Here is a 24,865-nt window from a genome sequence, read left to right as displayed (position 1 = left end):
GCTATGAAGAGAGGGTTAGAAGAGTTAAAAGGGGGATAAGAATGGAAACAAAAAAATTTCCATAGTATCATTTTCATACAGTAATTCCCCATCATCTGTGGTTTCAGTTACCTGTGGTCAACTGGTATGTGGAAGCAGGTAATCCTCCTTCTGACAAACTCCTGAATGTCAACAGTAGCCTAAGGCTATGTCACAAAGCCTAAATCATTCACCTCAACACTAGGCATTTTATCACCTCACATCACCATTAGAATTAGAAGGCTGAGTACAGAACAGAAACATATTTTGAGAAAGTGAACATATTCATTCATTTTACTACAGTATATTGCTTTAACTGTTCTATTTTACTATTGTCGTCATTAATCTCTCATTGTGCCTAATTTATCAATTAAACTTTATCATAGATATGTATATAGAAAAAAGGCATAGTACATGTGGGATTCAGTACTACTTGCATTTCAGACATCCACTGAGGGTGGGGGAGGTCTTGGAATGTATCCCTGAGGATAAGGAGGAGGCCACTGCAATACCCTCAAATTTTAAAAATTTGAATGCCCAACCATGACATAATCATTATGTATACATACTGGAATATAATTCAGTCATCTTTTAAGACAAAGGAAAGTGACATATGATAAAACGCTAAGCATGCAACATTGTTTTTACTGTAGGATTTCTACTTAGAAAAACTAGAATTAAATAAAACATTATTTCTGGATAGTAGAAATATAGGTTACTTTTTTAAAATTATTATTATTCTTTACTTTTTTGGTTACCAGAGAATCCAGAGGCTATTTTCTAGGACTCTCCAAGATCTAGAGCCACCTAAACAGTCTCCTTATGCTCAATATGATAATTTCAGAAGGGTAGGAATTATCACTTTGGACTGCTTGGCCTTCTACTGAGATTTTAAAATACCTGCTTAAAATGGCCAGTGGCATCTCATAGCAATTAGAATAAAATACAAACTCCTTAACTTGGTCTCCAAACTAATAGTCCTGCCTACCTTTCCCACCTCAATTCCTACCATTCTCCCCTCACTCACTGACGCCAGCCAACCTGCCAAGCTCATTTCATTTCTCCCTAAGTCTTCAAACTTAATGATTCCTCTGCTTAGAACTCTTCCCTCAGAACCTCCTTTGAATAGCTCCTTCAGGGATCCCTGGGTGGCGCAGCGGTTTAGCGCCTGCCTTTGGCCCAGGGCGCGATCCTGGAGATCCGGGATCGAATCCCACGTTGGGCTCCCGGTGCATGGAGCCTGCTTCTCCCTCTGCCTGTGTCTCTGCCTCTCTCTCTCTCTCTCGACTATCATAAATAAAAAAAAAATAAATAAAGGTATAAGTTTGTGATACTTAAAAAAAAATGAATAGCTCCTTCAGGACATTCAGTTATTCGTTCAAAATATCACCTCCTTAAAAAGGCCTTCCTTGACCACCAATTCTGACTTAGCCACTTCTTCCCCACCCCCACGTCAGTGTTTCTACCTCTTTTACTCTTTTCATAAAACCCTCATCACTGTGTGAATTTACTTAACGTATTATTGTCTTATCCTACCAACCCCTCCCCACAGACATCATGAGAGCAGGGACCTTGACTGTCCTGTTCACTACTAGAATTTTAGCACCTAGAACAGTCCCTGGAAATAGCAGGTGCTCAGTAAATACTGGCTGAAGGAATGAATGATTCATTTCAATGAAAGCATTAACACAAAGAAGAAACATGAGGAAATTAGAGATGCCCTAACAGAAACAAGGAAATAATGTAGAAAACTGTTTTCTTTGTCCCAAAATGCTGAATGCAGCCAAGTGTCACCTTCTTTAGCATGCACAGAGGTGCTGTCAGAAACAACACTGAGAGTCACTGAATCAGTGTCAACTGTAGCCCAAACCACAACCAGATTTTTCCTCCCTCCAACCACAAGAAAGATTGTAACTCTTCCTGGGAAGCTCCTTGGGAACTTACTGGTAGCTCCTGTAGCTGAGTTTGAGTGAAGCCTGAGTAAGTTTGCATCCTTACCTACACCTAGGGTGAACTGCTATTGGCTAGCCCATCTGATTACCTGACATGGACCATGGCAGGAGCAGTTATCTCACTGAAAATTCACAACCACCCTGAAAAACAGTATTATGTTTCAGAGATGATGTTCAGAGAGGCTAAATTATTTGTGCAAAATAATTTATGCAACTGCATATTAACAGCTAAGTATTGAAGCTGCACCAACCTGGCATCCACATAAAGTGTTCAGCTACAAGGAATGGTACCCAGGCAGGTGGAATTTCCCATCAGATTACAACTATTAATTTTTGAACTGCCACATATTCAGAATACATTCCTTCTGACTGAAATAAAAGCCCCTTTCACAGCCAGTTGCTGAAATGTTACTCACTGTTAAAGTCGCAGATCAGACGTAACTCCTTCAGAGAGCACTTCCCAATCTCTCCAAACTTGATTATTCCTTCAGAAGCCACAAAGCCTGCTACCTTCTTCCAAGATATTACACTCTGTCTTGAATATTTTTGGTAAATGTCAACACTATGGCACTCTATGCTCCTCCAAGTAATCTCTATCTCCCCCGTCATCTAACTCGTGCAGGTACTTGTGTGGTACATATCAAAAAATGTTATGTGAATGAATAAATGAATAAAATGCAACTTTATAAAAGGAATAAAATGGAGCATCAATTGTGGGGCAAATCACCTTCTCAGTTTAAAAAGGACTTCCATCTAACTATTTACTAATGGATGATGAACTTATATAGATAATCACAGGACTATTGAATTTAGTGTCATAGGAGCCGTTGCTGGTTACCTTATCTATCCAGATTATTTTAGGAGCCCAGAAATCCCTTCTACAGCATGCATAATGCAATTATTTAAAATATTTATTCAGCACTGAATTAAATGCAAGGAAGGAGAAAACAATATAGGACATAACAAAAAATAAAAAAACATTTTCATAAACTTAAATCGTGGGAAGATAGGCCATCAAAAAAAGCAAATTAACAAGATCATTACATAATATGACAGAGGCTGGCTGTGAGGGCCTGTGATAAGGAGTACCTGGCAAAGAACACCTTACATAAGGCACTCAAGGTGCTGGGAATTCTGAAGGAACAGACGAAATCTGCTACCCTAGAGCCATTGAAGAAGGAAGATCAAAGGCAAAAGCTCAAGGTAACAAATAACATGGCATGTTTAGGGAACAGAAAGGAAGCCAACAAGGGAGGCATCTGGCAAAGAAAGGAGTCCTAAGAGACAACAAGAGAAGTAGCAGCAGCCAAATCATGTAAGGTCTTGCAGGCCACGGTGAGGAATTCGGATTTTAGGCCAAGAGCAATGGGAAGCAACAGGTCTGAATTAGGAACACGGCACGATCTGATTTTTTTTTTTTTAAATCACATGAGGGGCTGGGTGGGGAAACCATTGCAGGGGGATAAAGTAGGGAGACCAGTAAAGAGGCACCTGCAACGGTTCGACTGAATAGGGACGGGGACCATGGAAATAAAGACAGCGCCGAGGTCCAACTGCTTGAAGCTGCCGACGGACTGGGCGTGTACGCGTCGGGCAAAGGAGGGCTTTACCTTAACAAGGTGGGAGGAGGGCGCACTCACTGGATGGGAAAAGGCGAGGGAAGGAGCAGGTTAAGAGGGGAAACTCAAGAGCTTTGCTTTGCCCTCGGCCAATGTAAGAAGCCTGGTGGGCGTACGGGCGGAGGAGTCAGGGTGAACCCGAACGTGGAACTCCGGCTGGGACAACTGCAGGGGTCGCTCTGGGGGCCCGCGCACCGCCGCGCGTCCCTCCGTCGCCCGCGGCCCGCGGCCCGCGTCCACGGCAACGCCTGTGCCCACTCGGCCCTCGGCCCCTGCAGGAGGCTGGGCAGCTTGGGCTCCGCGGCCCCCGCCCCCCACCTCCAGGAGCTCGGCCTCCCCGCTCCCCGCACCTGGCCTCCGGCCCTCCCCCAGGGCTCGCTCTCACCCGCCGCCGCCTCACGCGCGGCCGTGCTCTTGCCCTTAGCCTTCCGGCCGCACGGCCCGCGTCCCTGCGGCTCCCTGCCGGCCGCGCGCTTCCGAACCATGCTGCCCGGGCAAGACTCCCCTCGACCGTGACGCACCGAACCGCGGGATGCTGAGTAGGACCCCGCCCCAAGAGGGGGTGGGGGGCGAGGCATGGCCACGCCCCTTCCCTGCGCGCCTCGTCTACGCCCACGAGCTCCGCCCCAGCCCCAAAGGACCAATAAGAACTGTACGAAGCCGAACTGACGTAGCCGATTTCTTTCTCCTTCCGGCGCATCACATTTTCGCGTTTCCGTAGACGACAGCGAGGAGTTCGCGTAGTCTCGCGAGAGGCGGGAAAGGCGCAGGGTTTGAAAGATGGCGGACGACGTGGACCAGGTGAGTGAGTTTTGAGGGGCTGGTTCAGAGAGCCTTTCTGCACTCCCAGCCCTGGTCCTGCTCGGCTTTGCGTACCTGCTTCAGGGTGGACTGCTTTCTTCACACTCACCGGAAGGTGGTCTTTCGTGCCGCCTGTTTCTGGGTTATCATGGAGTTAAGCTGCCTCTCGGTAACCGCGCCCCCGCCGAATTTTGTCTCGGGCCCTGAGAGGTTTTCCTCCTCGAAGCCCGCCCGAAAACTAGTTCCCTTTCGCGCTGGCCACTTCATTTTCTTACATCTCGTCTTCTGCAGGATGGGAATGGTTCTCCCTACCTGCCTCACGGATTCTGATAGGAAGCGTGGTAATAAAGTTTAGCGGCTATTATTGCGGAGCGCAGCCGTTGTCGTTCCTTCAACAAAATGTAGCAAACGTCAGCTTTGTGTGGTTAGACCCCGTTCTCAGCAGCAGGGACGCCGGCACTGACAAACGTGGTCCCTGTCCCCACTTGGAACTTCTGTTCTGGGGAAGGGCAGATACGTAAGTACAGACAGGTGCTATGCGTGGGAACTGTGGTGTGGTAGGACGACAACCAGCAAGGAGCCGGCCTGTAGAGTGATTTGATGATCCTACGGGCTTTCTTTTCTGCGCTGCTTTTCCCCCAGAATGCTCTCCCTCAGCTATATTTGTGGATCGAGCCACAATTTCAGCTTTCTCCTGAAATCTCACCTGATCAGCGAGGACTCGTCTGGCTGCCTGCGTAAAATAGCGCCCTTTGTCAACCTGCTTGATTTTTCACGTTATTCGTATTAAACATACCCTTCGTCGTTCAGTGCCTCTCTCTCCCCACTAGAATGTGAGTATCATAAGGGCAGGAGTTGTGGTCACCATCCTGACCATTCTGTTTACAGCAGTGCTGGAAACACTGGGCAAATAATGTATTGAGCAAATACATTGGTTAATCTAGGAGGCTTCTTTGAAAAGGCAGTATTTAAAACTACAGGATGAAAAGTATGGATAGTGGGCATTCTAGACTAAGGCTGGAGGAGCCCTAGGGCCCTGTGGTGTATATATTCTCATAGTATTGCTGGACGTTTGTTTACATGACTCTCCCCACTAGAATGAACTCTTTGAGGGCGGGGACTGACCACTCTATGGTAATCTAGTGCTTGGTTGGCCGGTCCTTAACAAACACCTGTTTAATCGGGGATAAGGACCAGGTCGAAGCAGGTTTGTTTGTTTTTCCCAATCTAGCTTTTTAAGGCTATAAAACCTGTAACATTCAGTCACGTACCTCCAGCAGTCGAACGTACAGACCGAAGAAGCTCTTCTTGAATAATCTCATCAACTCCTGGCTTCAACCATCCCTTGCATTCGGATGACTCCAAGTCATCTTAGCCCTGATCTCTCACAGTTCTTTAATTGATAATAACAAGGGCCATTTCTAAGTACTCTCAGGTTGCCAAGTACTATATTAAATACATTAAATATGTTAGTTTAATACATTAGCTCATCTAAGCCTCACAATCATGAAGGGACGATAAGGCTTCCTCATTTTCCAAACAGAGAAGCTGATAACGAGAGATGGTGTTATGTTTAATCTGAATTCATAAGTATCACGGGGTGCCTGGGTGATTCTGTTGGTTAAGCATCTGATTCGTGAGTTCGGCTCAGGGTGGTGATGTTCTCTCCCGAATGGGGCTCTGCCCTGGGCGGGAAGCCTGCTTAAGACTCTCTCTCCCTCTGCCCCTCCCCCCTCGCTCTTTTCACACGCACTGTCTCATAAATAAATAAGGCCTGAATTCATAAGTATCAGAATCAGGAATGGAACCCATACTGCCTGACTTCAAAGCTAGTGCTTTCAACCAGTGTTCTATATTGCCTGCTAAATATATCCACCTTGCTGGCTAGGTGGCACCCTAAACTCAACCTGCGCCAAACTGAATTCATAATCGTCCTTCAAGCTTTCATCTTTACCTAGCATTCTGATTAGTGTGTGGTTATCATTAAGGGAATTTTTTCAGGTCACTAAATGACATATGGAATATGGTTAAAGTCCCAGAGAGTGACTTCCTATAACTGAAATTGGGCCAGGCAGTGTGGATTTTGAGGGAACAAAGTGGCGTCACAGTTATTTTTCTGTGTAACTCCTTCCTGTGTATGTATGTTTCAGCCTTCATTTATATAGCACTTACTACGATCCAGGCTCTGTTCAAAGTCTTCATATATGTCATTTAAGCCTCACGGCTGCAGTATTAAGTAGGCACTCTAGTTATCCACATTTTATGAAGTCAGACTGAGGCATAGAGGGGTTAAGTAACTTGCCCACAGTCACACAGTATAGCAGTGATTTGAACACTGCACTCTTCTAGTACTATATTACTAAGCCTGTTTCTTTTATCAGCAACAAACTACCAACACCGTAGAAGAGCCCCTGGATCTCATCAGGCTCAGCCTGGATGAGCGAATTTATGTGAAAATGAGAAATGACCGAGAGCTTCGAGGCAGATTACATGTAAGTAAATTTATTAAATTACCGTGAAATCAGATTATTTCCTTGTCATTTCTTCCTACCCCCTACCTTTTGAAATATAAACACTGTCCAATGCAGAATAATATTTTGGATGTAGGTAAGAAGAGGACAGAAGGTTACACGTGTTGGTACAAGCCAATTATAGCTGCGTTGCATTCGTATTTTTAACATGTTTTCTCTTAACAGAAAAAGATGTGTTTATTAAAGAACATTTTCATTTCTTTCATTTTTTCTCTTTATTTGTAAATAGCATCTACTCTCCATTCTAATTTCAGTGTTCTTTCAGTTACTGATACATACATAAATTTTTGTTTCCTTGTGAGAAAAGTTAAATAGCACAGAAGTTTATACAGTAAAAGATGAAATCCCATTTTTTTTGCTAACCACTGAAAAATTGGGTCTGTGGTCTTTCAGATCTATTCTGTATATTTGCACATATATCTATATATGTTTACATGCATGTATTTGCACTGTATACACTACCTTAATAAAAATGAATCTTAGTATACATATTTTTGAGCACCTTTCTTTTTCACTTTCTTGAAAATTATTGATCATGAGTGTGTATAAGTATTTTTAATGACTATAGAATTCTGTATATGGTAATAGTGGTTTTTAAGTTGTTTTCTATTTCTTGCTACTGTAAATAATGCTGCAGTATGCATTTTTATACATATTTCTATGTGTATATCTGCAAATATTTCTATAGGGTTGGTCCCTTGAAGTGGTCTTATTTATTCATAAAGAGAGTATACTGAATGTTTTGCCTATTCTTGACAACTTGTCACTTCCCTGAGTATATTTATTACTGCCATTCTACCTTAAAGTGATCTATAAAATAGCTGATATTTATTTATTGGGCATTAATTACATGCCAGGTGCTTTTATTAGAAGTGTTTTTTTTGGCGGTACCTGAGTGGCTTAGTCGGTTAAGCATGCAACTCTTGATGTCGGTTCAGCTCAGGTTGTGATCTCCAGGTCATGGGGTTGAGCCCCACGTCAGGCTCTACACGCAGCACAGAATCCACTTGTTCTTCTCCCTCTGCTCAAGTGTTTTGTATGTGATACCCCATTTAACCTTTATAACAACCCTATGAGGGGTAGATAACATTAGTCCTGTTTTGCAGTTGAAGCAGCTCAGGCTTAGAAAGGTGAAGTTAACTTGCTTAAGGTAACACACCCAGTAAATGGAGAGCCAGAATATGAACCTAGACAGTATGACTGCAGCCCCACTCCTAAGTACTCTGTCCCTTCCACAAAAACAAAAGGTAAAGAACCTCCTGTATTTGGAAAGGAAGTAGGGACCTAGGGAGACAGTGATCTTAATACACAGCTAGCTTTACGAGAAGCAGAACCCCAGGAAATGGAATAGTGGCAACTTTGCCAAGAAAAATAGAATTTTGCTTAATCACATGGGCCAGTGGCACATGGAGAAACACCCTAAGACAAATATGTTGTCTAAACTCTGGGAGTCTTCTTCAGTTTCCTGCTAGACTTGATTGCCTCTATACTAAATGACCCATGTCCTTTTGTGTGTTTTCTGGCCCTCATCTATAGATTTTTGCTCTTCTTAGTGTGTTTTGCTAGCAGTTCCCCACATGGCTGACTGGCTACTTCTGTTTAGATGTAAGCTGGTAAACCATTCTAAACTTTGTTCGAAGTAAGCCTAAGTGGGTTCTGAACAAGGCCTCTGGAGTTTGACCTTTGTAAAATACATGAGCTTTGGAGTTTGGATTGGGGACATCCCTGAATATCAGAATTGCAACATTTATTGATTGAGCCCACGCAGTTTATTTGGCTAGGTTGTTTGGTTTTTTAAGATTTATTTATCTATTTATTCATGAGAGACACTGAGAGAGAGGCAGAGACACAGGCAGAAGGAGAAGCAGGCTCTCCCCGTAGGAAGCCGGATGCGGGACTCGATCCTGTCCTGATCCTGTCCTACAAGATCATGCCCTGAGATAAAGGCAGATGCTCAACCGCTGAGCCACCCAGGCCTCCTAATTTTGGCTAGGTTTTAAATGGGCAGGGTGTTGCCCTACTTACTTTACATGATGATGCCTACTGTGGGACAGGGAGAGTTGAATGGCAGTGTCTTGTGCCTTTGGGAGACTGCAGTGCTTTCATCTTAGCAGTTAAAGAATTTTATTGCCTTCATTGAATTTTTCGTATTATACAGGGAATTAAAAGAAGTGCTATTTTATAGGGAATTAAAAGAAGTCTGCTGAAAAGTGATAAATTTGCTTTTTTTCATAGTTAAATATTATAAATAATATAACTGCCTTGGATGACCAGTAGGGTGGACGCTTTTAAAAAACTAAAACTTTTAAGTTCTTTTGAGTAAATTCATTTTGGGTCATATAAACAGTTTTGCATTTTTATCAGGTCAATTAAATTATCGCTGGAGATAATTTGTGAAGAAAAAGTGTATTAGTACAGAAGAATTATTTTTTACTTACATATAAATGTTTGTGGTGTAAGTATTGTGCATGAGCCCTGTTCATTGTTTCTTGATTATTAAATATCTTGGCCCCTTCCCTTTCCACTTCAGGCATATGATCAGCATTTAAATATGATATTGGGAGATGTGGAAGAAACTGTGACTACTATAGAAATTGATGAAGAAACATATGAAGAGATATATAAAGTAAGTCATGCAGTTCTGTTTCTCACTTTTAAAATGTCGATTGTTCTTAATATCCAGCAGCTTCACACTTATGGGAAGCCTGTCATGATTTGGTACCTAATTTGATTCAGTAAATAAGCATAACCACCAAGAGCAAACACTTTGAGGTCAGACAGACCTGGTTTCCAGTACTGGTCTAACCACATCCTACCTGGGGTATGTCGGGCCAGGGAATTAACTTGGCAGATTTAATTTCCTCATTTTTAAGCAGGAATACTACCATTTACCTCATAGGGTTGCCAGGATTCACTGATAAATGACAATATAAGATGCGTATTTGTGCTAGTATATAAGTATATAAATACTGGACAGTATTCTTTTGTTTGATATGGCTTTGAGTATCAATAATAAAAACTAAAACTGAGAAATTCTAAAAATATTTGTTAAAAGTAACAGTAAGCTTATTACCTGTTAACGGAAATAACATTAACAGTAACTACAGAAATAAAATGATAAGAAGCGTCTTTATTTTACCTTTTGCAGATTTTTTCAATGTAACCTTGATGACATCTAGAGTCTCACGTCTTGCTGTGCATTTAATCTGTTATGATATATTATAGTTGAAGAAAATCCAGCCTCACAGAGATGTAGTTAGAAAAAGCGACGAGTAGAGACACCTAGGTGGCTCAGTGGTTGAGCATCTGCCTTTAGCCTAGGGCATGATCCCGGAGTTCCAGGATCGAGTCCCAAATTGGGCTCCCTGTGCGGAGCCTGCTTCTCTCTCTTCCTTCTGCCTGTGTCTCTGCCTCTCTCTCTGTGTCTCTCATGAATAATAAATCTTTTTTTAAAAAGTATTTTTTGTGGATATTTGCCTTTGATGCTATGTTAAAAATCTTAAGACGCAGTAGTTTCTTAAAGGTTAGTTGCAATATGGAATCTGAGACCATAGCAGTGATTTTTTTTTTTAAGATTTTATTTATTTATTCATGAGAGATAGAGAGGCAGAGACATAGGCAGAGGGAGAAGCAGGCTCCTTGTGAGGAGCCTGATGCAGGACTCAATCCCAGGATCTCAACCTGAGCCAAAGGCAAACGCTCCACCACTGAGCCACCCAGGTGTCCCCCATATCAGTAATCTTTTCATACTCTTGTTATATGCAAACTCGTTGGTCTATTTTGTCCTTTCAGTGTATCTTTTACAATGCAGGATTCTGTAACATCAAGCACTGGTCATTTGGAAAATATTAGTTCTTGGAGTTATGCAGATCTTCTGAATATTGGTAAATTTCATTGTTCAATATAAAAAAAAGAAAATCACACTTAAGTCTTTTAAGTATTAGGAAGCCAGTCTCTGAACCCTCCTAGAGCATAGTGGTTTAAAATGTAGACTCGGATGGCAGGACTGGATTTAAATCTTTACTCCTTTACGTACCAGCTATTTAATTGTACCACACTATCCAACCTGTCTGACAAGTGTCCTTGTCTATAAAATGGGGACAGTAACAGGACCTACTTTATACAGCTATTGAGGATTCATTGAGAGGATACAAGAAAAACCTTTAAATTAGCACAGGCACATAGTAAGTGTTCAAATGTTAGGCTTTTGGGTTTTGTTGTTCTGCTTTATTCTGGCTTTCCCTCTGTCTTCAACCACTGCTGACTCCTTTGCAAATTTTCTTTCTTTCTCCCTGTGAACATGGGCTTTTAAGTTTTTAATCTACATTTTTTCCCCTCAGACATGTCATGTAGTAACTGTCGTATGTGATAAGGCATGAGTCCATACCAGTAATCAGTACAGCACCAAAGCTTGAGCTCTTCACAGATCTGGGCTCAAATTTTCCTGCTGGTGATTAGTTTCATGACCTTGGGCAAGTTATAGAAACTTCCTAAGCCTCAGGGACTTCTGTAAAATGACAAATGTGCCCACCTCCCAGGATTGTAGCAAGATGTGCTAAATCGGTATGTGTAAAGCTCTGGCATGTGATTGGTGGCCATTATGATTGTGGATAAATCTGTGTCTCCAGTTTCTTTCCTTTTCTCAGCTTTACTCTTTCATATCCAGTATTCTAATTAAAAAGATTTTCACTTTGGATGTTATCTTGAACTCAGTGGCACATAAAGCTAAATTGCTAGTGTTCTTCACCTTCAAAACAAGGTCATTCTCAATTCCCTACTTCTGTTCATGATTTTCTGTTATTTAGAGCATAAATTTCAGAATTTTCTTGGACTTCCCTCTTTCAGTCACATTAGTCAATAACTGATTGAGTTGATTTCTTCCTTCATGTTGAGTGAAATGTGTCATTTTCTTTCCTGTTGCCATGACTCTAGCTGAGGTACTTCCCTTATGTCCACCTCCATTTCAGCCCATGCACAGGTGACTGCCAAAATAATTGTCCTCAAATAATGCTTTCATTTGCTATAGTCATGCTTAGAGACATTTATGGCTTTCTGTGGCTTATAGAGAGCAAAGCACAGGTTCAGGCTAGGTTAAGACCCTCCACTGTGGGATTGACACTTTCTAGTGTCTTCTCTCATGACTACTCTGGCCAAGTTGGCCCACTTGCTGTCTTCAGAGTGTCCTTTCTAGTCCTGCTTCTATGTCTTTTCCCATAGTGTGTGCCCTAACTGGAACCATCATCCTTGTCTCTTTCCTGCAAAGCCTGTTTCAAGAACTGCCTCAGTCCTAACTCTTCAGTGACTCCTTCTCTGACCATCTGGACCTTCTTTCTTCCTTTGGTCAATTTGCTCCTTCGGTTGGACCTTCTAACCTTTGGCATTCTCAGCTGACACTGATCTTGCTGACTCTTCATTTCTTTTTTTTTTTTTTCTTTTTTCTTTTTTTTTAAAGATTTTATTTATTCGTGAAAGACACAGAGAGAGAGAGGCAGAGACATAGGCAGAAAGAGAAGCAGTCTCCCCATAGGCAGCCTGATTCAAGACTCGATCCCAGGACCCCAGTATCATGACTTGAGCAAAGGCAGATGCTCAACCACTGAGCCATCCAGGTGCCTGACTCTTCATTTCTGTATTCCTTTTCATCTTGTGAGCTGTTTTATAGCAGAGCCCAGGACATTATTCATTCTTTTCCCCATATTTGCCATGTTAGCTACAGGTGATGAGTACATTTGCAGGTTGTTAGAGGAATGTGGGGCAGGGAAGGGAGTAAAGATAACAGAGGATAGATCTTCCTCAACTTACTGTAGTTACAGCCTGACAAATCCACTGTAAGTTGAAAATACATGTATTACATCTACCAAACATCATAGCCTAGCGTAATCTACCTTAAAAGTCTCAGAACGCTTGTAATAGCCTAGGGTTGCCCAAAATCATCTACCACAAAGCCTATTTTATAATAATAAAGTGTTGCATGATCCATGTAGTTTATTGAAGACGGTACTGAAAGTGAAAAACAGGATGGTTGTATGTGTATAGAACGATGATGAGTGTATTGGTTATTGACCCTTGTGGTCACATGGCTGACCGGGAGCTGTGGCTACTGCCGCTGTTGCTGTTGTACTGCAATTACTAAGCTCAGGAACAGATCAAAATTCAGATATCGAACTACAGTTACTTGTGAATGCTTTTTGCTTTCACACCACAGTAAAGTAAAAAAAATAACTCAAACAGAAAAAGAAATAAAAAGTAGAAAATGTCCAGGATTGGAATAGAGAACTGAAACTAATATGTTGAACAACTGCTGTGTACTGAAGATTTCCAAGTTTTATTACATTTAATCTGGTTAACACTGAGGCCAGTGGTGTTATTCCCACTTTCTAGCTGAGGAAACCCAGGTTCAGCCAGGAAAAGATAGGGTAAGGATTTTCAACACCAGCCTAACTGGCTTCAAAGCCTGGAGAGTTCATTTCTCTGTGTTAAGGCCTGGTGCTCCAAGTAGTTGATGGAATTGATGGACAGTGAAATCTTGAAATTAGCAGGCAGCACTAGTTCTTCTGGAGAGCTCAGCAGTGGCTGAGCTAACATGGATAGACTTCCTGTCCTGTAAATCTCCAGGATCTGGAAGATCATGCTCGGTCCCTGCCATCCTGGGCTTTAACATCTAATTTAAAAAGTGGGAAAATTGTGGGTGCCTTGAATGTGAACAAATAGGCAGAATAGCTTGAGAGAGGGAACACTAGATATGAAAAAGTGCTCTAGTGGAAATGGGGAGGTTGAGGAACTCAGCTTTGCTGAATGCCTGCTATATGTTAAGCACTGTGCTATCCATTCTACATAATCATATTTCATTCTAACAGCTCAGTAAAATAGGTGTAGGTTGAAGCTAATTGGTATTACTCTCTCCAGAAGAGTGTATAGTATGCAGTGCTTTCAAAATGTATATAACCAGGATGCATGGGTGGCTCAGCGGTTGAGTATCTGCTTTCGGCTCAGGGCGTGATCCTGGAGTCCTGGGATTGAGTCCTGCGTTGGGCTCCCTGCATGGAGCCTGCTCCTCCCTTTGCCTGTGTCTCTGCGCACCCCCTCCCCCCCAATCTAGCTCTCTCTGTATCTCTCATGAAGAAATAAATTTTCAAAAAAAAAAAAAAATATATATATATATAACCACAGTACTTTCTTTCTTAAGAATATATATTGTTACATAACAAATTACCCCAAAACTTAGAGACTTAAAAGCACATACATTTATTACCCCACCATTTCTGTAGGTCAGGTGTCCAGTCACAGCTGGGTCTTCTGTTTCAGGGTCTTCAATGAGGTTACACGAGGGTTGGAGTCTCCTCTGAAAGCTTAGCCACAGAAGAATCTGCTTCTAATCTCACTTACATGGTTGTTGGCAGGATTCATTTCCTTGAGCATTGCTGGACCGAAAGCCTCAGTTCCTTGCCACATGGGTCTCCACTGCTTAGCAGCTTGCTTCATCAAGCCTAGCAGGCAGGAGAGTTGGCTAGCAAGATGGAAGTCACTTTCTTATGTAATGTAATCATGATAGTGACATCCCGTTACCTTTGCAGTATCCTCTTGGTTAGAAGCAAGGCATAGGTTTCACCCATACTCAAAAGGGGATTTCACAAGGGTGTGAACACCAGGAGGCACAGGGATCATTAAGGGCCACTTGTCTTGGAAAATGCTGCCCTGTTCGTTTCTGTTCACTGAATCTCCAGGAAACTAATTGAATTAATGGAAAATCATTACAGATGAAGTGGATTCCATAAGAAGGGAAGGAACTTTTTAGTTCAGAAATAGGACCACCGAGTAAGGAATTTGAGTAAAATAAATACATCAGTTATTTTGTTGAGCGCAGACTTTCACTGAACTTGCTGTCCTAGAACTAGATGCACCTTTTCCAACTCAAAGGAAACCAGAAGGAAGTACTGCTTCATAACAGACAAGAGTCCTATGACACTTGTTTCTTGAGACTGATTCTCACAGTATGCTCGTTAAAACAGGAGTATTGGCATCACCCTTGACTGTGTTTGAAATGTAAACTCATGGGCCACACTCTGACCTAGTAAATGAGACTGGGCTTGGAACCTAGAAAAGGAGCTGTTAAAGAGGTGATTCTTTATGCACATTAATATTTGAGAGCTACTGCCCTGAGAGAGTGTTCTAGGGAAACGTGAGAGCACTTCGTTAGTGACAGTGACCAGTAAGTGTATTTGAGCTTGGTCTACTAAACTTGCAAGTATTACTTGAATTTAGTGTAAGGAGTTCTCCTTTTTATGTAGGTTCTAGTACCCAAGAAGCTCATAAAACATAGTTTTTACATCTTAAAATCAGTTATAAAAACAGCCATCATGAGCACACTATGACGGTGCACACTGAAGACACAAGTTGGTTCTTCCCACAGTGTCAACTTTATGCAGTCATGAAGCAGGGTGAACATAATTATAAAGCCGGTTCAGGTTTCTAAACTGAGTGACATTTCACCACGTGATTAACTTGGCTTCTGACACAGCACATGAAGCAGAACACAAGACAAGTCACACAATGAACAAGATAACATGGAGGGCAGGAAGTGAACAGACCAAACGCCAAGTCAGTGGACACGCAGTTGAGATAAGGCCTCGGTCCGGTCCAGGTCAGCTCTCAGCACTCGCTGCTGCTTCTGTTCAGTGAAGAATCTCTGTTCTTTGTGGAGATGAGTTGGGCAGAGAGCCTTCAGCAGCAGCTGCCTTTTTGGAGGGGTCAGTGTCTGAGGAGAGTGACGGCTTACTGCAAAAATCCTCTCGTTTTAAAGGGATTTCAGTGGTCTTGGGCCCCTGCAGACCTCCTCTGCCCGTGCTCGCCGTCAGTTCCCAGGTGTCGCCAGCTGGTGCTGGTCTTGGCCATATCTGGTAGCTGCCATCCACTTAGCTGCTCGTGTCATTGCTTGACACAGGCCCCTACGTGACATGAGTCGCTCCATCTTGCTCTCTACAACAGCTGTTACTAATATTTTCTGCCTGGTAGAGAGGCAGTTCTGTCTGTCAGATCTACTTGTGGTACAGATTTCTAGAACCTAAAAAGGATGAATTAGTTACCATTGCCCTTCCCACATCCTCTGCTGCAAAGCAGGGACAGGATAGTTGCCAAAAAAACTCCCTTTAGGAGAGCAAAGAATGGAAACAGAGCAGAATGCCCTGGGGAGGTGTGAAATGTTCCCTGTTCTGGTAGTAGAAGTAAAGTCTTTTAGGTCAAGTGTGTCTCATGTGATATTTGGGATGTACTTACACCAAGAAAATTCTTTTCTGTGTATCTAGAATTCAGATTTAAGTGAGCAGTCTGTGTTTTTATTTGCTAAATCTGGCAACCCTAAATGGGAGCTGCAGAGTTTTCACAGCCAAGTTCTTGCTTGTGGAAGACTGAAATAGTCAAAGGATTTTTTTAGCCAGGTATGCTTTCTTTGAATGCAGTTTTTTAAAAAGCTTAGGATTTCACCTGTGTCTGACCTGTTCATTTCCAATCAATTCGATGGGCCAGTAACCTCGGTGAGAGTTCTTACCTACACATAACCTTTGGATGCCTCTAGTTTCTTCCCTCTGTTCCTGTTCCTCTCCATGTAAGTAATGTTGATCCTAAGGCCATTTGCTAAAGTAAATTTGGGTGAGAAAGCACCACCCTTAACCTGATCCTTGCCTCAGGGCTGAGTTTGTTTAATTTAGGAGGTTTACTGGGCTTGGTCCTTAAAGTTTTTGTTCCTGCTTGTTTATTGTTTGGGATCCAAAAACTTCGAACCCTGTGAATCCTATTTCTTTGTAATCTCTGCTTGAAAACCAGCTCAGCTCATTCTTGCCTGGGCTCATCTCTTATACTGCCTTGCTGAAAGCATCAGCAACTAACATTTGGATTTTTCCAACCTCTTCCCCTGGAATGTATAGGTTTGGGAGGCCCTTGGATTACTTTCCAAGTTATTGCAGGCAACAATTTTACCTAATGTTTTGCCAGGGCATAAAAGGATTTCAGAATATTGTTTCCCTTGTGCCCAAGGCTCAACCTGTAGGCGAGTGCCCCAAGGTATTCATTCCACATAGGCAGGTGCTGTAACACACAGATGCAGCATTGAATGGCTCAGCACAGCAGAATTTATCTCTTACCCACATAACAGTCCTGAGTGGAATTTTAGTTCAGCACAATAGCTTTCCTCCAGGTACTCAGTCAAGGACCCAGGCTTCCTCTGTCTTATGGCTCTGACATCTCCAGAGTTCATTATATCTGAGTCCCATCCAGTTGCATGGGGAAGACCACAGAGAGGTGGTCATGGAAGGTTAATGAGTCATTACTTCATTACTTCTGTTTACTTCCCATTGGTTGAAACCCAATCCCATGGCTGTACCTGGTTGCAGGGGAACATGAGTAAGGTAGTCTAGCTATGTGCCAGGAAGAGGAGGAGAATGGATTTAGGTGAATAGTTCCAATCTTTGCCCCAATTATAGACATCCAGGAAAAGTAAACAGTTAATAAAGTGGTTCTTTGTGCTATAAAGGTAAGTAAGTGGTCAGGTTTTTTAAGTCAATTTGTGTTATGATGAATCTATGTTATTTTTTTTGCTTTCAAATTTCTCAAAAAAATAAATAATACTACTGTGTATTTGTATAAATGTGTTCTGTTTTTGTTTTCCTCTTCCAGTCAACAAAACGGAATATTCCGATGCTTTTTGTCCGGGGAGATGGTGTTGTACTAGTTGCTCCTCCATTAAGAGTCGGCTGAAACAAAAAATTTATCGTGTATGGAATATAGGAGATTTTGTATGATTGCCTCTTTAAATGTAGAAGACATCCAAAAGAGAAACCTGCGTTCATTTTGATATTAAGAAATGACCAAGGATTCTTCCACTCCTGAATTGAGTTGATTTGCAGATAACTCAAAAATTCTTAAGCTAAAGGGCATTTTAATTTTTTTCTAACTCTTTCAATAAATGTGATCACCAGGATGCAGAACTCTTTGTTCAGGAATTCATTTGCTCTGTTGTTTTCTCAGACAATTTCTGATATTTTTTTCCTTTAAATTAAATTTCATGTTTCCTTTTTTAATTTTTTTTTTTAATGCAGTCTCCTGTCTTGTGAATTCTTTGAGCACACATTTTGTACTGATTGTACACGTTTATCTGTGCATCTGCTAGGTTGGAGGCACCAAGTGGAGTACTGAAAACCACATGTTGGCCTATGTCTGTCCTCTCTAAGTCTTCTGGGGAGGCAGTTCTTTAAACCAACAGTTGCAGGAAATGGAGATTAGTGTGGATAGAATAGCGCATCTATAGGATCTCATAACAGCACAGAAGAGTGACCAAATAATAGGTTGAGCAGGTGGGGTGGCGGTGGCAGTGGCAATATCGTGCCATTGTATGTATGTGTTAACATTGCCGGGAAATACAAAGCATGATTTCTATTCTACTTGGTCTGATTTATCTCTAAGGTTAGGCTTTGGTGGTTATATACCTGTGTGGTTCAGCTTGGTCATATATCCAATGCTGCCCATATTTTATGACCCACTCTTGGATCACAGACCATTAATGACAGGTCTCCAACAACATATCTCAGTGGCACAATAAAACAAAGTGGCTAAAAAGCCAAGCTCCTTTTATTTCTAGCTTCAGTCAGTCAGCCCTTAATGCTTGAAAGGGAAAGAGGAAAGTGTTTGTGTATGTTGCAGTCTCTAAAACTTTATACAAGACTTAGGTAGGACCTGACATCCTCTACTAAGTAGGTTGTACCATTTTGAAATGTAAAAAATCTGATATGTGAATGATTGCCTGTAAATACACTGAATATGTTTGTTAATCCATTATGCAGCATGATATGTGAACAGATGCACAATATTTTAAGCCTTGTGCAGGAAAGATGCTTTCAGTAAGCATTGTGTGAAAAGGTTTCGTTTTCATTATTTATTGTACTTGGCCCTGCAGGTTAAAGGAGAAGGGGAAGACAAGTGTGACAGAGGTTTTACCTTTTGTGAGTAAATAGGAGAGAACCATCCTTTGCTTCTGCTTGCCTCCACACTGTGTCTAGGTTTCATTAGTCCAGGAGGTAACCTGTTTACATCAGCATGTTCAATATTGAAAAAATAGGACCCGTGGTTCTGGTGGTAGCAAGTGGCCGATCCTTTGGATCATCCAACAACAGCTCTCCTACAGAATGTTATAAGACACTGAAGCCTAAAGGGCTTGCTTGGGTTGCTTGCCTGTGGTCCCACAGCTAGCATGAAGCAGTAGGATGTGAATCTGCTGGACTCCTACTGGGACAGGGCAGCGGTGGGGCCCTGGATCTGGGTAGTACACTGCTCCTAATGCCTGCCACAGCCGTGACACAACTGACCATCTGGCCCTCTTGCTCTACCACACCCTCCAGTTCTTTCCAGGGTTTTATTCATTTTTAGTGGCTTCTGATATCCATGATTGGACCCTGGATACTTCTACTCCATTCTTGGTCATCTTTCTCCTAGAAGTGATAGTTAACACTAGAACTTTTGGCAGTGAGGGTTGTTGTTCACACAAAGGTTTCTAAAAACCATGGGCTTTGGATCTGACACAGCTACCATCATGTGCCAGTAAGACTCAGCTGCAACACATAAACATCCTCCTGGCTGCTAAGATACAGGGAAAGGGGCAATAAAAAACGAACTGCAAGATAACCGTTTGTGTGTTCCCAGACAGGAAAAGAAAGCAGTATAGGTTTAGGGAGCCCTTTGGTTCAGGCTACCTACCTGGGGGGTTGGTACTGGGACTCAGTCTGCAACAGGGGCGGCTGAAGCCTGACAGCCCCACACATCAAGGCTTCCTTTATAGGGCTGCACAGTGCTGCCCTTTGAGGGCTTATGCAGTAACAGGACATCCTGGAGCCATGCCTTGGACTCCCAGGTTGCACAGCACTCTGAGCTCCAGCCAGTTGGATGTCCCATGTTCATTAGAGCTGGTGATAAGGTTTCTGCAACATGGTGTCACATAGCTCAAGAGGAACTTTCTGATTTTCTCCTTTGGACATCTCAAGCAGACACCATCCCCAGATCCCTGGGGTTTCCTGAAGGAGATTGTTACGAATTGTCATTGCTTCCCACAGAGGAAGATGGATTAACAAAATGTAGGACCATGCATTTATCTTTGAGATGAAATGTGCCCAAATTGAAACCCAAGTAACTTGAGTATCTCAAGTTAGACAAAAATTGTTAGCTACAAGCGGACAATTTCACACATTTCAAATAGTGATTTTTTTTTTTTAAAGATCTGCATAAACTCAAGTGATCATCTTTCTGTATACCATGATAGAAACTGGTTTCATACACCCTTTTATTAAAAATAATTCCTATTGCCTGCAGTGCTTTTAATCTATAGTCAGGAGGGGAATGTTCTAACGTGAGCAGTTGCCAGCTGTGAAGCAATGCTCACCTGTGTTGCACCAGGGAAGGAACTGAAAATTTTGGAAGTCCTCCTGGCAAATTCAAGAGGCTTGGTGTTTCTGTCACTCATTTCCAGTGAACTATGTTGGGAAGCCCTACCCTGCAGCATGTCAGGCTTGCGACCTACCTGCCAGTGGCAGTGGTCTCACTCAGTTGGTTCATGTGCTGGCTCACCCCCCAATCATTATGGTCATGAGAATGTAGGGCTCTGATTGGTGAGGCTTGAGCCATATGGTTTGCATGTGGAGGATAGTTTTCTAAAGGAAACCATGGAGAGGAGCTGGAGACAAAAAATACCTGTTAGATTGAAATGACTTGTAGTATTCTGATTTACAGACAAAAATTCCTTTGATTTACTTGATAATTGGTAAAGAAAAATTTCGTGGAACACACCTTAGAATGGAGATACTGATTTGAAGCCATTGCTCTGGAATCTAGGAGGAGACCCTGGAGCATCCTGAGGGGGAGTCAGTGTGGGTGGAGCTTAGACTTGTTCCATGACTGGTCCTGATGGTAGCTGGAGTCTCCTTGGGTAGTTCGGTGCGGGCCCTGCCACACAGGAGGGTACCAGGGTGAGAGGAGTTACTGGGGTCCTTGGAGCTCTGAGGAGAGTGAGTTACTTGTAGGATGTGAATGAAGAACACTGAGCTCCACCAGACAGGTTGGTGCTTAAGAGCAGAAATTTGTGTACTCACAACCCCGGCCTGGGGCCTGGCCATGAGTCTGTCTTCAGTAAATGCTAAATGAGTCATTGAACCACAAGAAAACCAGTGACAACACTATCATTGGAAGAGGCAAGTGGTACTTTTCCCCCCTAGCTTTATGTTTAGGTATAACTGAAAAAATTTTACAAGATTTGTAAAGTGTGCACAATGGGCATTTGATAGACATTGTGAAAGGACTCTCACTGACTAGTTGAGTGACACATCCATCACCTCACATGTTTCTGGTTTTGTTTTGTTTTTTTTTTTAGTGAGAACATTTAAGTTCTCTCTGAGCAAGTTTCAATTATGCAATATAGTGTTATGATCTCTATTCACCATGTCTTACTCTAGGTTCTCAGGCTTTACCTTATAGCTGAAAGTTTGTACCCTTTACCAACCTCTTCCTATTTCCCTGGCAACCAGCCCCTGACAACCACTTTTCTATTCTCTAAGGGTTTGACTATTTTTCTTTTAGGTTCCACATACAAGTAGTGCCATGTAGTATTTGTCTTTGGCTTATTTCACTTAGCCTAACTTCCCTCAAGGTCCACCCATGTTGCAAATGACAGGATTTCCTTCTTAAGGCTGAATAATACACACACATATACATATACACCACACTCCTTTATCCATTCATGGCAAAGCTCACCTTGGCACACTTTTCCAGATACTTGTGAAGTCCTCCCTATAACTGGACAATGCTTCCCACTTTTTTGCCCTAGCCATCTTGTTTCCATTACCATTTACCCGAGATTAAGCAGTATGTGCCAGCTGTAGATACCTAACTAGTTATCAACTTACATGGGAAACTAACACTAAGAAATGAGGAAGCTGAGGCCAAGTGTTTTAAATTCCTTTTAGATCCATTGCTCACTTTTAATACCCAGAGCATGTAGATTCTTATTTTCTTGGCTGCTTTCAGAAGCTTGCTGGATGTGGAAGCAACATGCCCCATTGCAGTTCCTGATATTGATTACTCTAGAGGAATTGTTTTATTGGCTCCCATCCCACCCACCTACAAGGCTGTGGGGATCTGGGCTCTGGGTATTGACAGGACCTCCACAGAGTTGCCCTTGGTGGGTTGGAAAACTGACCATTGAATCTGGAAGTGTGATAGAGTCATAAACCTGGCTTTAAATCCAGCCATGCCATGTGCCAGCTGCACAATTTACATATGCCCGAAGGCCAGCTGTAATGACTGGAAAGCATTTATATAAACAGCCTAGGATAGTGCCTGGAATGCCCCCTGTCACTTCACAGGGACCAATTGCAGAAACCACGGAAGTAGAGGCCATATTGGAGGCCAGTTGTGTTTTCTATAGTCACTCCCTCATCTTATTCCAACTGTCCCCACTCTTTTTCTCCCTAGATAGTTTGCAAGAGAATCATGAATGTGAAATAATTCAATCAATTCAAAATTGTGATCAAAGTCTACAGAGTGCCAGGCTCTGCCAATAGAGGACTAAACAAAACAAAATGAGTACACAGTGCTGAGTGCTGTGAAGGACATAGAGGGCAAGGTGATGGGGCACAAGAGCAGCAGGAGGGAAGGCAGACCATTGGAGGGGCTCAGAGAAAGTTTGTCCGACAAGGTGACATTTGAGCAGACATATTCAGAGCTGGAAGAAGCCGGCCCTGCTAGGACCTGGCAAAACAGCATTCGTCCAGAGAACTGGAACCTGTGCAGAGGCTCTGAGACTAGAACAGTTTCACCTAGTCGAGGGTCAGCAAGGAGGCCAGTAGGGTGGAGGAGAGTGAGCTGAGGAGATGAGTTCAGAGAGGGACCAGATCCCGGGCCAGGTATAATTCGGCACCTCCATTGTACACATGGGGAGGAAGAGGCCAAGGCTGTGAAAGAGCCCTGCCCATGGCCACAAGCAAATCCAAGCTAATCTGGTTCGAAAACCTCAGCTGGGGCTGCTGTGTGACTCACTCCCACAAGCTCTGCTCATATGGTAGTCCTTGGAGTTCTGCAAGGTGTAATTGGTGCAGCAACACAGTCCCCTAACTTCTACTCGCCTGCAATGTCACTTACCTTTTTCTTTTTTTCTTAGCCAAAATGTGTTTATTGGGATGGTTTCCCACTCATGGGTTCAGAGCGCTGCCTCTGTCTGAAGCAACACCTGTGGGCTGCCCGAGGAGAGCACAGCAGCTGCTCTTTGTGCCTGGCTATGGATGGAGGTGCTCTTATAGCATGCTGGCCACTTCACATCCAGCGGGTGTAGGACCTAGGGCTGGCGCTTGTGTTTCTCTTCTGTTCTGGAGAGGAGATGAAGGAGATCTCGCAAGAGTCATGTTCTTATGGGAGGTTGTCACCACCAGAAAGGTGACTCTCCTGTTCAGAGGAAGGGGTCTTCCTTCTGAGTACAAGCTGCCATTCAGACCCAGTGCGAGCTAGTACCCCATGCTTACCAGGGACAAAACGACTGTGCTCTTTTCCCTGAGGTTGGGCCCAGTGGAAAAGACACAGAGCTGGGAACCAAACAGTCAGGACTCGTCTCTCTCATCTCATGTTTTGTGAACTTTGGCAAGCCTCACAGCCTTTTGGGCCTCAGTTCCTCACACGAAGGGAAATGCAGGGGAGAGTTTTACTCCTGAGGGGCTTGTGCTAGTCAAGTGGCTTCTAGCTGAGCCAAGGGACTTGTCTTGATTGCCAACACTAGGTGGCGCTGTGCTCTATGCTTTTCAACTTGCAACTTTTCTTGGTTTGCAGCGTGTGTTAATATTGGCCAGCAAAGTCTGTGATTTATTTTCCTAAATCTAAATAGTTTGTGGAAATCCAGCCCAACAGTATCTACTGCTGCCAGGAGCAAAGAAGTAAAGAAAACAACATGATGCTTAAGCCGCAGGGATCACATTGTAAGGTAGAATGCCCTTCTGATTGTGCCCACATCCTGTCCAGCTAAAATGAGGTTGTCAACAAGGCCACATCCCAGACAAGATGGCTTTGTCAGCACTCTGTCCTTTGCATGTAGTTTGGTGGCTGGAAAGCGCTTTTGTCAGGGCTTGAGGCCGGATGCCGCCACTTCGTAGAGCAGATTCTTTTACCTGCTCGAAGCCTCAGTGTCTTCATCTATCCAGTGTCCTTTCAGTTCAAACACTGTGTGTTGGGGGAAGGCCTGGGAGAGTTCTGTCACTGATGAAAAGAAGCCCAAGTGTGGAGTTCCTGATAAAGTCTCAGCAATGATATCTGAAAGCCAACAATTGTGTGTGCTAGGTAAAGAACACAGATTTGGAGTCAAGAAACTTTCTGTTCGTATTCCAGCACCACTACTTACTAGTTGAATACCAATTCAGCCTCTCTGATTCTCTTTCCTCCTCCATGACATGAGGATCGTGGCAGTGCCCACCTCATGAAGAGGGGCTGTGGCTTAAGTGATGTCCTAGCTCAGGGCCTGGCATGCAGTAGGAGTTCAGTATATTATTGTTTCCTTTTATTAAACCAGCAGCTCCACATCATGTGCTTCCTTTCTCCTCCTACCTTTCAGGCCTCTGTGGTTGGCCCATGGTGCAAAAAGATCACTCATAAATACTTCTCTGTCTTTATAACAAGGATCAAAGTCATTTTTATGAGGCCATAGTTCCTGCCTTGCTGAGTCCACTACATTTAAAAACTAATCTCATTGATCTCTTCTCACATTGTTTTTCCTTTATGGCTCTTCCAAGCTGAGGATTGCTAGAAACTGGGTCAGATAAAAGTTAATCACAATAAGTGTTTGGAAATCAGGTGAGAAGGACCAACGGGGGGGGGGGGGGGGGGGGCCTTTTTGCAGAGTCTAAAGCCTCCCTGTCCTTGGTTCTCCGTAGCG

The 24,865-nt window shown here is 43.0% G+C and overlaps 2 protein-coding genes across 2 annotated transcripts in view; one reads left to right on the top strand and one right to left on the bottom strand.

The window, feature by feature from the left end:
* XPC (XPC complex subunit, DNA damage recognition and repair factor) overlaps nt 1–4,190 on the bottom strand; it is a 29,427-nt gene extending 25,237 nt beyond the window's left edge. Inside the window, exon 1 of the mRNA XM_041762012.1 lies at nt 3,975–4,190. Within this exon, the coding sequence (XP_041617946.1) occupies nt 3,975–4,167 (193 nt within the window). The 5' untranslated portion in view covers nt 4,168–4,190. The remainder of the gene's footprint in view (nt 1–3,974) is intronic.
* Nucleotides 4,191–4,305: 115 nt separating this feature from the next.
* On the top strand, nt 4,306–17,900 carry LSM3 (LSM3 homolog, U6 small nuclear RNA and mRNA degradation associated). The gene is made up of 4 exons (XM_041762014.1): nt 4,306–4,390; nt 6,772–6,882; nt 9,452–9,547; nt 17,590–17,900. Exons 1-4 carry the CDS (start codon nt 4,370–4,372, stop codon nt 17,668–17,670), a joined length of 309 nt encoding a protein of 102 aa, XP_041617948.1. The 5' UTR covers nt 4,306–4,369; the 3' UTR covers nt 17,671–17,900.
* The last annotated feature ends 6,965 nt before the right edge of the window (nt 17,901–24,865 follow it).

This window comes from Vulpes lagopus, chromosome 7, assembly GCF_018345385.1.
Source record: "Vulpes lagopus strain Blue_001 chromosome 7, ASM1834538v1, whole genome shotgun sequence".
In the NCBI taxonomy this organism is placed as follows: Eukaryota; Metazoa; Chordata; class Mammalia; order Carnivora; family Canidae; genus Vulpes; species Vulpes lagopus.
Note: the sequence above shows the minus strand (reverse complement) of the source record. Positions and strands in the feature narration are given on the sequence as shown.

Excerpts from the sequence above, each read along its gene's own strand:
- LSM3 (XM_041762014.1), top strand. The coding sequence starts at position 4,370 with ATGGCGGACGACGTGGACCAG. Across the intron at positions 4,391-6,771 it reads TGGCGGACGACGTGGACCAG|CAACAAACTACCAACACCGT; the intron begins GTGAGTGAGTTT and ends TTCTTTTATCAG. Across the intron at positions 6,883-9,451 it reads AGCTTCGAGGCAGATTACAT|GCATATGATCAGCATTTAAA; the intron begins GTAAGTAAATTT and ends TTTCCACTTCAG.